General features: G+C 31.8%; 1 protein-coding gene across 2 annotated transcripts in view; it reads left to right on the top strand.

The window, feature by feature from the left end:
• LOC127716183 (deleted in malignant brain tumors 1 protein-like) overlaps positions 1-12,647 on the top strand; it is a 71,111-nt gene that overhangs the window by 43,671 nt on the left and 14,793 nt on the right. The window contains exons 1-4 of one of the 2 annotated variants that reach the window (XM_052222308.1): positions 2,413-2,564; positions 5,239-5,350; positions 6,658-6,754; positions 8,440-8,552. The exons of the other annotated variant lie outside the window; for it this stretch is intronic. Coding sequence (XP_052078268.1) covers positions 5,278-5,350; positions 6,658-6,754; positions 8,440-8,552 — 283 coding nt within the window. The 5' untranslated portion in view covers positions 2,413-2,564; positions 5,239-5,277. Of the gene's footprint in view, positions 1-2,412; positions 2,565-5,238; positions 5,351-6,657; positions 6,755-8,439; positions 8,553-12,647 lie in introns of those variants that run through there. 2 annotated transcript variants of the gene reach the window in all.

Genomic DNA, 12,647 nt, shown 5'->3' with positions numbered 1-12,647 from the left:
TTTCGTGCAACGTGTTTAGCCATTTTTATTTCACGTGCAGCCGTCAAAAAGGTTCGTTATTCACCGTGTTTCGTGAAATCGGGAAAAAGATCAACGTGCAAGAAATTGTTCGTTCATCGTGAAATGGCAATTTTATTTTGCGTTCTTCCGTGCAGAACCCCCCCCCCCCCACACCTTTACGCCACTCATAATTGCGTAACAGCATATCATTTAATAATTATACAAACAGTTGAAATGAATGTAAGGGTCGTGTAACACATACACGCACACAGAATATTGGTTTCACCATATTTGAAAATACGTATATCGTCATTTTAACCAATTACTATCACATAATGATTAAATTCGTATCTAATTGATTTGATTATACTAAGTATTGAACTTTCCTTTTGAAATCGGTTTGGAATGAACATCTCCCATTCTGTTTATAAAATGCTCTTTCAACTTTAAGTACACCGGGTATTGCTGATAAAAAGACTGGTCACTGTTTAGGAATTATAACAAAACATACCGAACTCCATGGCAAGTTCAAAACGTCCATAGAAACTGACAAAATCAAACGCTACCATCAACAATTTATTAATAAGCAGATACAAATCGGTTTTTATATGAAGTAATTAGAGTAAGCAATTTCCTTATGTTGCCATTTTGGATGTGTAATTGATTGATTTTCTAATTTGACTAACTCACATGAAACATGCAGTACACAGAAGCCTAATAAGAGATTGATTGACTGTTGGTTGCTTAGCGTTCAGCGGCAAATATTGCATGCATGTTCAGGATGAGTTTGATAAGAAATCCGTTCGATTGTAGTGATGAATTGAATCCGGTTAAAATAATTTAGAATTGTTCAAAAATCTTTTCTAGCAGTCAGTATGACAAGTTTAATTTGGCTGATTTATGAAGAAATTTGTGCACGTAAGTATCAGAATGTCAATTTTACCCTCAATCCAGATTTTTGTGAAAAAGTTCAGTATAGAACATTCTCATATAATTTACTTGAGAAAATACGATAGCTTAAGTTTTAAAGTTTCTTGCCACACCCCTTAATAAAACAGTGAATTGTTTTGTGGTCTTTTGTCCTCAAAAGTGCATATACATGTAGAAGTACCAGTTTTGAGACCGAAATTTACATCTACAATTTCGCGTTACTGTTTCAGGTTCGACCAATCAAATCGCTTAAACACTTTGGCCATCCTAGTTACTTAGACATTATGGATAAAATGGGATGTGACAAGAACTTTCAAAACCACCGTGTCAACTTGGCTTGGATCTAAAATCAGTCAACACTTAGTTTATAAAATTTTATTTATTTATGTAATATATAATAATTGATAAAAAATAGTACTTTATTACCATACAGTCTACCACACAAAGAGAAAATATCAAGTGACAAATTCCAAAATAAATAACTACTAAAAAGGTATTTTCTGAAGTAAATTATATGAGAGTTTTCTATAATGAACTTTTTCACAAAAATCTAAATTGAGCAATGCCATAAACATTCATCATTGCGACAAAAGGGGACTAACTGTTGATTAAAGTGTGTCAATCGAAAACTATTTATTCTAGACATGTAGTATTATATGAATTTGATGGTTGTCATAAGAGGGAAATTACTAAGTATGAATCTTTATACCATTGTTGTGAGATTTATCTATGAGGTACCAGTTGCTACCAATATCCAAAGTGCGGTATAAAATAAATGTTCTCCGGAAAGACATACTAATTCTATTTGTCATTTAATTAGGGAGCAACCATTAAACTTCAAAAGGGGGTGGTGGTTATGGTTTTTTGTCAGAGTCAGAATATTTTTTCGTCATCTGCTTGACCACAATATTTTTTTCATCAAATTGGGGATCAGAATATATTTTTATGAAAAGAAACCATAACAACACCCCTCTCCCCTCCCCACCCCCTTGAAGTTAAATAGTCGTTCCCTTATACAAGGATTACTTTTCTTTGCTGAGTTTTTTTTTAATCTTTTCTTTGATTGGCTGGATTTTAAGAGGTATATGTTTTTCTGAACTCTGAAAGTACTCTCTTCAGCAGAATTACAGAATTAGTATGGACGACTGAAATCGATACCTCATAAGTTAGAATTTAATAAAATATGACACGTCTTTATAAATACCAACTGTAATATGAAACACGACGAATAGGGTTAATTATTTATAACACGATAAGGTGGTGTTAACTTTTAAAAAACTTAATTCAATCGTCGACGTCACTTGGACATACTTATAGAAAGAATTTAATAATTATTCAAACTTTATTTAATTATTCTCGATAACCATACAATCAAATGAAATCCCCTGTCTCTTTAAACATGAAATACATTTACAATCAACAATTCCATAATCGTTTATTGATCTAAGTTTTTACCTGTATTGTTAATTGTTCACAGGTGACCAATTGATCCATAAAATACCCATTGATAGCTATGGGTCGCGATGTAAACAATGGTTTCTGTACTTAAAACAATGCAATGATTTCGAAAAATGTGCGATACATTTTGTGTACTTTAAATGGAAAGACAATGTAAATACACTTTACATAATTTGGTAAGTACTTTTTCTTTGTATACGTGATGTACATGTATCTATTCTTCTTTATGTGTGTGTATTGAATAAGAAAAAAAAGGTTGATTGAGGCGTAGTGTCCAGTGACCAGTATCAAAGGTACATGTTTAGTTTGAGTAAACCGTAACAAGGTTCAATGAAAGTCCTTTAAAAGAAAAGTATGTGTTTAATTCAGAGATTAATTAGTGTAAAGGGGAACAATACTAGGTACAATTGTTTTCAATTAATCCAAAGCTATAATTCATAATTATATGGTTAGCAGATTGGAAATTTGTTAGGACAAGTCTGGTAGATGGAAACGTTATACCCCCTTTTTGTCATATATATCGTTATTCTCACAAACCAAACTACAAAGGTATAGAGATAATTATACATATTTCAATACAGTCAATTACATAAATAAATAATGTACGAAAGTAGATAGAGGCATTTACAATTGTTCACCCAGAAATTGATGTCCGATTTATTGAATAAAACTTATGTTTATCACATTTGGATATACTTTCCATTAACGAACAGCACCAGTCTGCCTTTCAAACTTTTTAATTCGAAGGTAAAACCCGGTATAAATTTCATGAGTCCTAAGCGCTTGTCTAGATTTACCTCCACCAGGAACGATCATAGACGAATATCCGAAAGCCAAGGATGTATAAAAAACCGAAACATTCGAAGAACTATATATGACAAAAAAGTCCTAAAAAAATAGCCAAATCCATCGACGGTTCTGGGAGAGTTCAAACCTTACTTTCTTTATTATTTCAAAATTTCTAAACGTATAATTTTAGAAAGGTTTGTTATTAATCATGCCAGTACCGAAGTATTAACTACTGAGTATGTCAACAATTGGCCTCATTTATAGTGTAAAAATAATACCTCTCGATTGTTTACGTTGTTTGATTGATTGGTTCTTGTTAATTTCAGCGATTAATATTACATGCCATTTTTAACAAGATCACGTGGTAATAACTTTGAGAGAGGGTGACAATAAGGTTTATGGAATAGAGAATAATGTCCCCCCAAAAAATAATGATTAGAGAAAATTGAGCAAAAAATACCGAATAGAGAATAATGGGTTACAAAAGAATAAAGAATAACTGTGAAAAAATACTGATTACAGAAAGAACCATGTACAGAATAACGAAATCATGTAATATCAAATAAATGTAAATAAATAGTAAAATGATTTTCATTAGAATTTTAAAGAATACGCTGTTTAAAGATAAAGAAAAATGGCCCAAAGCATACAGAAAAGAAGGACCCCTCATTCAGACCCTCAGAAATGCATACATGTATCTTATTCAATAAAAATATAAGGTAACATTGATAATAAACAGGAATCACAAAAAAATACTTAAGGATGTTCGCTCCTCTTGTTTTTTTATTTTTGCCAGATATTCGGAATCCTCTGGTTTTATCCATGTAGTGCCCCGCTAACCCCTACTTTTCTTTTCATAATTTTTTAACATATAGTTTAAAAAGTCATATTTGAAAATGCTATAAAATCCTTGTTATTTTTCATATTGTTTTTAAAGAAAAAGGGTGCCAATGTTATATCATGTATGAAAAGTCTAGAGAGAATTATATCCCGCCAAATTTGCAATGTCTTATATCTCGATAACAGGCACACGGACCTGTATTTGTTCTGCTTTTTTAGTTCCTTTATTTATATACTATCAATTTATAATAGTCTTTTAAAAATTTTGTGAAAAAGAGTAGCAAACATCCTTAACAGTACTATAGACTACACCAACCACCCCGAAAAAAAACCAGAAACACATGCAAACGAACAAATCATGGTCGACAGTCCAAAAACTACCATATAACCACTGCAAACGATCATGTAAGACTACATCTTCGTTTAGAATTTAAACAGGGGACAAGTTCGTTTCACATACTTATAATATCATACACTTACGGTTAGAATATACTACATGATTGAAAGTTCGATCATTGTGATCAGCACCTTTATTAGTCTTAACCCAGATCATTTATTTAATACGGATGTGTTACAGACATGTATCATAGATACTGTTGATTAACCTTTAATTGTATTTTATACGCAATTTATTTGGTAAAACTTTAAGGAATTTTGGATCCTCAAACTAATGCTCTTCAATTTTATTTGGCCTTTTAAACTTTTTTGATGAATCTTTTGTACCAATTCTGGTATCTATGATGAGTTTATTTATATGCATTAAGTATCTCTCATAAGCATGTATCCCGAACACTCACTAGCATACACGTGGCGAAACAATGAGTGTGTTCTTCTTTCGCCACTTATTTCGGAAACAATCAAGTGGGTTTTTATATCGTTGTCATCGACTTTAGGATCTGATGCCGAGTGTAGATTTTTATCAAGTATCCATATTTCTAGCACTGGTAATATTGTCTTGCAATTATAAATAACGAAATAAAAACGTCAAGCAGGTGTGCGCCATCTCTCATATCGTCCCTGCCAGCATGCTGTAGCTGACCTGTGGGATTTATGTGATACATGTACATTGCATCCTTGTCCCACGGGTCTATAAATGTTGATGAATTTTAATTTAAATGCGCAATACATACATTACAGTTGAATGTTTTCGTGTCTAAAATATTGTTAACTAAGCATTCCACGTTCTTGTCTTATTTATGTAAAATATTATTTTTTTTTCAGTCTTGGTGTTGAACACTATTACCTCAAGATTGAAGACTCATGGAATTAACTAACCGTAAACAATACATTCTTGAGATACTTATTGTGCTTTTGGGTACCTTCTTTATACACGGTAATTTTTATTTGTTCTGATAGACCAACTCTACTGAAAAAATATTGATTGAAATGTATACAAAAAAGCTTACTTGAATCATGGACGACAAAAAGTAGTTGTATATTAAACGGGCAGTTTATAACTTAATAAAAATGAATCGGAATGTTCCTAAAGGTTCGCGAAATTTATATTTAATAAGCTAAAGAAAAATATATGGAGTGCTTGCGTAAACTGTGTTCGAATGTCAAATCAAATTGAGAATGGAAATGGGGAATATGTCAAAGAGACAACAACCCGACAAAAAAGCAGATAACAGTCAAAGGCCACCAAAAGATTATTTATTATATCGCTTTGTAATCTTACTTTTTATGATTTGATTTTTGTCGAGCCTTCGACTTTTGTCGAAAAAGCGAGACATAGCGATCCTACATTCCGTCGGCGTCGGCGTCGTCGTCGTCGTCGTCGGCGGCGGCGTCCACAAATATTCACTCTGTGGTTAAAGTTTTTGAAATTTTAATAACTTTCTTAAACTATCCTGGATTTCTACCAAACTTGGACAGAAGCTTGTTTATGATCATAAGATTATATTCAAAAGTAAATTTTGTAAAAAAAAAATTCCATTTTTTCCGTATTTTACTTATAAGTGGACTTAGTTTTTCTGCCAGGAAACATTACATTCACTCTGTGGTTAAAGTTTTTGAAATTTTAATAACTTTCTTAAACTATCCTGGATTTCTACCAAACTTGGAAAGAAGCTTGTTTATGATCATAAGATAGTATCCAGAAGTAAATTTTGTAAAAAAAAAATTCCATTTTTTCCGTATTTTACTTATAAATGGACTTAGTTTTTCTGCCAGTTAAAACATTACATTCACTCTGTGGTTAAAGTTTTTAAAATTTTAACAACTTTCTTAAACTATCCTGGATTTGTACCACACTTGGACAGAAGCTTGTTTATGATCAAAAGCTAGTATCTAGAAGGAAATTTTGATAAAATTTTGTTCCATTTTTTCCGTATTTTACTTATAAATGGACTTAGTTTTTCTTCCAGTCAACATTACATACATTCTGCAGTTTAAGTTTTTAAAACATTTATTAGATTCATGAATTATCCTGGATTTTTACCTAACTTGGACAGAAGCTACTTACAATCAAAAGATAGTATAGAGAGGAATATTTTTATTAATTTTTTTCCTCATTTTTGTTGAGCTTGCGATTAACACCAAAAGTAGGCGAGACACTGGGTTCCGTGGAACCCTTACGAATTTTTATAATTGTCATTGAACTTTTTTAAATTACTAATGATAAGAATTTAATCTTTACAGTTTCTGGAGATTGTGCAGGTTTAGTATCGACTCTTACTGCGGATTCTAACAGTTATAAAACCGTCACTACTGACGGTTATCCGTCAAATTATGCAAAGTAAGTGTTAACATATAATCTTGGCAGGTTACCGCCAAATTATGCAAAGTAAGTGTTAACATATAATCTTGGCAAGTTACCGCCAAATTATGCAAAGTAAGTGTTAACATATAATCTTAGCAAGTTACCGGCAAATTATGCATAGTAAGTGCTACCATATAATCTTGCCCCCCTTTTTTTCTGGGAAAAAATTGGTTGATAATATAGGGAATCACTGAAGCAAGAACGGTATTATATGTACAGCACCATAACATAAATGTTCGCCAAATATGATTTACCTTCTGAAAACAGGTTGACCCTGATCTGCACAAATCTATTTTTTTTTTTTTTGCCATTAAGGATGTTCGCTCCTCTGTTTCAAAATTACAAGCTTTTTAAAAGAATGCAATAACTTGATAGTATATAAAAGAAAGGCCCGCGTCGTCTTGTTTTTTTTTTTTTTTTTTTTAATTTTTAGATATAACCAATTGAAAATTTGGTGGAAAATGATTCTCTCTAAATTTTTCATACATTTTTGGCACTTATTTCTTTCAAAAGATATGAAGAAATAACACTGATCTAATATGGCTTTTAAAACTACATGTAGTAAAATTATGAAAAGAAAATCAGGGGTTGGCGGCAAAACTTTGTATGGCACTTCTTGGATAAAACCAGAGTATCCCGAATATCTGACAAAAAAGTCTGTCTTTCTTTACCTAATGGTGTTGATTTCCGCTTTGAATGACTTACTTTTTGTCGAGCCTTCGACTTTTGTCGAAAAAGCGAGACATAGCGATCCTACATTCCGTCGGCGTCGTCGTCGTCGTCGTCGTCGTTGTCGTCGGCGGCGTCCACAAATATTCACTCTGTGGTTAAAGTTTTTGAAATTTTAATAACTTTCTTAAACTATCCTGGATTTCTACCAAACTTGGACAGAAGCTTGTTTATGATCATAAGATTATATTCAAAAGTAAATTTTGTAAAAAAAAAATTCCATTTTTTCCGTATTTTACTTATAAATGGACTTAGTTTTTCTGCCAGGAAACATTACATTCACTCTGTGGTTAAAGTTTTTGAAATTTTAATAACTTTCTTAAACTATCCTGGATTTCTACCAAACTTGGAAAGAAGCTTATTTATGATCATAAGATAGTATCCAGAAGTAAATTTTGTAAAAAAAAAATTCCATTTTTTCCGTATTTTACTTATAAATGGACTTAGTTTTTCTGCCAGTTAACATTACATTCACTCTGTGGTTAAAGTTTTTAAAATTTTAACAACTTTCTTAAACTATCCTGGATTTGTACTACACTTGGACAGAAGCTTATTTATGATCATAAGATAGTATCTAGAAGAAAATTTTGATAAAAATATGTTCCATTTTTTCCGTATTTTACTTATAAATGGACTTAGTTTTTCTTCCAGTTAACTTTACATACAGTCTGCAGTTAAAGTTTTAAAAACATTTATTAGATTCAAAAACCATCCTGGATTTTTACCAAACTTGGACAGAAGCTACTTACAATCAAAAGATAGTATAGAGAGGAATATTTTTATTAATTTTTTTCCTCATTTTTGTTGAGCCTGCAATTAACAGCAAAAGTAGGCGAGACACTGGGTTCCGCGGAACCCTTACGAATTTTTCAAAGTACTTGACTTGTTTAAAATTTCAGTTTTCTATACCACTGCAAATCTTTTTATTTCAGTTCTCTCACATGTGAATGGAAGATCGACTCTGGATCATCAGCGGATAAAGTTGCAATGACTTACCTCGCCTTTAATTTAGAAAGAAGCTACGATAAATTGACAGTTTATGATGGTAAGTTATATGTCTACTTGTTCACCTGGTTTAAAGATATTAATGAAAAGATGCATTGTATTTGAAAAAAGCAGTATTTCATTCGCGTCAATTTTGAAAATGAGACAAATCTCCACAAGAGACAAATCACATACAAGTTAAGAACTATAGGTCACCGTACGGCCCTCAACGATGCACAACACCCACACCGCAAATTCAACTATAAAAGGCCCCGAAATGACAATTGTAAAACAATTCAAACAAGAAAACGAAAGGCCTGACTTATGTACAATATAGTAACAAACGACAACCACTAAATAATAGATCCGTACTTGGGACATGCACATACATAATGTGGCGGGGGTTTAACTAGTTTGCTGGTACCATTCCCTTCCCTTAACCTGGGACAGTGGTGTTACAGTTCAACATAAGAAAAAAACTATAAAAATCAGTTGAAAAGGGATTAACTCATCAGATCAAAACAAAACAGAAAACATCATACAAAAATAACCGTAAGTGGCAGAGCATGTATACATCCCCCACAACAAAAAAGACACTAAGTACAAATCTGGGAATACCCGCAGTTACTGACAGCTTAGCCTAGTTCAACATGTTCAAAGTCAATAATAATAAATAATAATAAAAGAATCATGTATCTAAGACTAAAAGTCTATAAGGCCTACAGATAAATCCATATCAGTACTTAATACAGACTGCGAACTAATTTGGGTAAAATTAGAAACCCTAAATAAGAAAAGTATTTACATATGTGCATACTAAAGAAGACATGAATATGATGACGAAAGGTTGAAATGTTTTGAGTCATCAATCTCAAAGGAAGTAACATTCAAAATTTAAACATCATTACTGGTGGGGATATGAATTTCCCAGAATGGAATTGGAAGAGCAACACTTTGAAAGAGGGAACTCAATATGCAACCTACACAATCCTTTAAAGATCTAATTGACAATCCTTATCTTATACAATTAGCTGAAGAAAATACAAGAACAGAAAATACACTAGATCTCATTCTCACAAATGCACTAGTCTAGTTCAGAGGATAGATGTCCTCCCGGGAATATCAGATCATGATATGGTTTTGATTTTGACAGAACACCATCAAATTTAAGGAAAAAGAAAAACTTATACCACAATATAAGAGAGCAAAATGAGAAGGTTTCAAAGATGACCTTACAGCACTACATAAAACAGCTATCAAATATATAGTTCTAAAATCGTAAATGATATCTTGGTGAGAATAAAGACTCTACTCTACTCAAAGAAATAAAAGATCATATATACGGCACAACAAATCTTAGTAGAAAAACAAACACCCATGGATAAAGGAAAATAACAGAAAGCTAACATACAAACAACAACGACTCTACAAAAGAATGAAGAAAATATAATGATGCAAAAATGCGTGATATTCAAAGATCGTATTTACTAATAAATTACAAGTAAAGTTTTGTTGAATAATGGAAAAATGCACAGAAGAGAATATTTATCAATAAATTATAAAATAAAATGACCAAGGAATAAACGTAAATAAAACAAATTTAAGAAAGTTTAATTTGTTTATAGAAGATAATTATACATACTCTTTGAAATTCATAGACTTGTACAATTAAGATTAAGTAATTCTTCCTTCATCCGATATATTTCATTGTTTATTAAAATAGACCAAAGAAAGCTATTGTACTGAGTAACAAATATTCACGTGTCAAATTACATTGTTAAGTCCAGTTCTGCTATATAAAGTCGTGCAAAAAATGTAGTAAGCAGACTGGATTGTCATAAATAAGGTTAAACACTTCACTGTTGTTTAATAGTTTATTTTATAAATTTAGAAGAAAAGAGTTTAAACTTTAAATGATGTTTTCATTCAAGTCAAGTAATTTTTATTCATATTCACAAGTAAAATCGTGATATAGATTAAATAAATTATAGGCAAAGTTTGAAATAATATTAAAGTAAATGATTTAAATAAAAGGTTCTTAACTGATAAAAAAGGTATTTAATTTATTCGTATAGATAACTTTTGAAAATACAATTCTTATTTTGATACTTGATTTAATATTAAAAGTAAACGAATTAAGGGGAGATAACATATGACACGACTGTTCATTTATGGTGCGTATACTATTGTCGGGTTTTGTATTATTGTTCGATTTATATCGCGAAATATTTGATGTATAACTATGATGGAAAAGTAATGTAATCTGTATCGTAAATGTTGTAATTATTGATTAGACTGTGAACCAGAATAAAATGTAGTAAGCAGACTGGATTGTCTTATAAGATCCGGCGTTGTCATGCCGAGTCCAAGCTTGTTTCCAGACAGTGTGAGCAGTTCCCCGCAAAAGAATTGATAATAACATGAAAGAGAGACAACAACACAGATTACAAAGACGGGACCAAGTTCCCGCATAATAAAAACCCAAGATCCTAAAGTAAAAGAAGAATATAAAGACTTGAAGAAAGAGGTGCAAAAAAAAACCAATGAAATGCATACTGGCAATGCATTGAAGATATCATTACTCCTCAAAACGATGAAAAAACATTTGAGGGATCGAATAAATTCTGGACTTTTGTCAAACATAAAAGAAGAAAAAAAGATTGGTATAACATCACTTATGAGAGAAGGAAAACTGTTCGCCGAACCAGCTGATAAGGCGAACATCTTTAATGCACAATTTAAGAGCATACGATACAGTTTCGATCCCATGTTGAATTTTTGACGAAAATTTGCATACTATCTATTTTTCACCTAAGCAATTCAAATATGTAATAAAAAATATACCTTCATGTGCTACTTAAAGAGATAATTGGGGTCGAAATTTGAGACATTTACTCAAAATTTTGTTTTTTTGGACATTCCTATCCTTTGGATAGACATACCTAAATTTTTTGTTTCAAAAGATAAACAAGCGGATTTTTGTAAAAAAACATTTGGAAAATCTTCTTTACATAAGTATGATCTAGATTTTTATAACAATTCTTTTGAAATAATTATTTTTTATCGAAGTTTCACGATTTAAGAAAAAAAAGGCATTTTTTTATATACATTTATCTAATTTAAAAAAATTTCAATGTTGACTTTTTCATGAAAATTGGTACAAATAATCTTCATACGTAATCAAACCAAATGTCATTTTAAAAAAAGAGGGGTCCATGAACTCGTTTTCAAGTTAAATCAGTTTGAATGATAAAAATCAGTCGAAAAATGCATCTTTTCCCGATATCATGTCAGTTTGACGTCGCAAAAATAACATTTTACGTTAGCAACGTCATTACCTCCCCTGTAACTGTATCGTATGCCCTTAAATCCGCATTCTCTGAAAGAAGTGCATTCATAGAAGATCAATTGATATTATCTAAGCGAATGAAATTTAAGAATACGATACAAACTGTGAAAAAAAATAACCATAACAACAGAGGGCATAGACAAACTGCTGAAAAATCTTAACCAAAACAATTCGGGACTTGATGGAATATCACCAAGAATCTTCAAAGAATTACACAGTTAGACATCACCTCTTCTACAATTACTGTTTCCAAAATTCTTAGAAACTGGAGTTTTTAAATGACTGGCGTTCAGCTAACGTATCTCCGGTCTTCAAGAAGGGTTAAAAGTATACTGCTTCAAACTACATACCCATCTCCCTGACGTCAATATGCTGTAAAGTAATGGAACATATAATCGATCATCAATTATGACCCATGGTGAAAACAACCAAATTCTTTAAAAAAAGTAACAACATGGCTTCAGGAAAGGCAGATCCTGTGTAACTTAACTCACGGAATTTATTGACGATCTAGCTAACAACATGAACATGGGACAACAAACATATGTGCTGATAATGTACTTTGCTAAGGCATTTGATAAGGTAAACCACAGCTTACTAGTAAACAAGCAACAGGCTTACGGAATAAGAGGCAACACAAATACGTGGATAAAGAACTGGCTGAGCGGAGAACACAAACTGTTGTATTAGAAGGATGCAATTCAATATCAGTCCATGTATACTCAGGAGTACCACAGGGCTCAGTCCTTGGACCAAGCCTCTTTCTATACTACATCAATGACTTTCAAGAAGACTGATTGCTGATGA

Source organism: Mytilus californianus, unplaced genomic scaffold (assembly GCF_021869535.1).
Source record: "Mytilus californianus isolate M0D057914Y unplaced genomic scaffold, xbMytCali1.0.p SCAF_9, whole genome shotgun sequence".
Lineage (NCBI taxonomy): Eukaryota > Metazoa > Mollusca > Bivalvia > Mytilida > Mytilidae > Mytilus > Mytilus californianus.
Note: the sequence above shows the minus strand (reverse complement) of the source record. Positions and strands in the feature narration are given on the sequence as shown.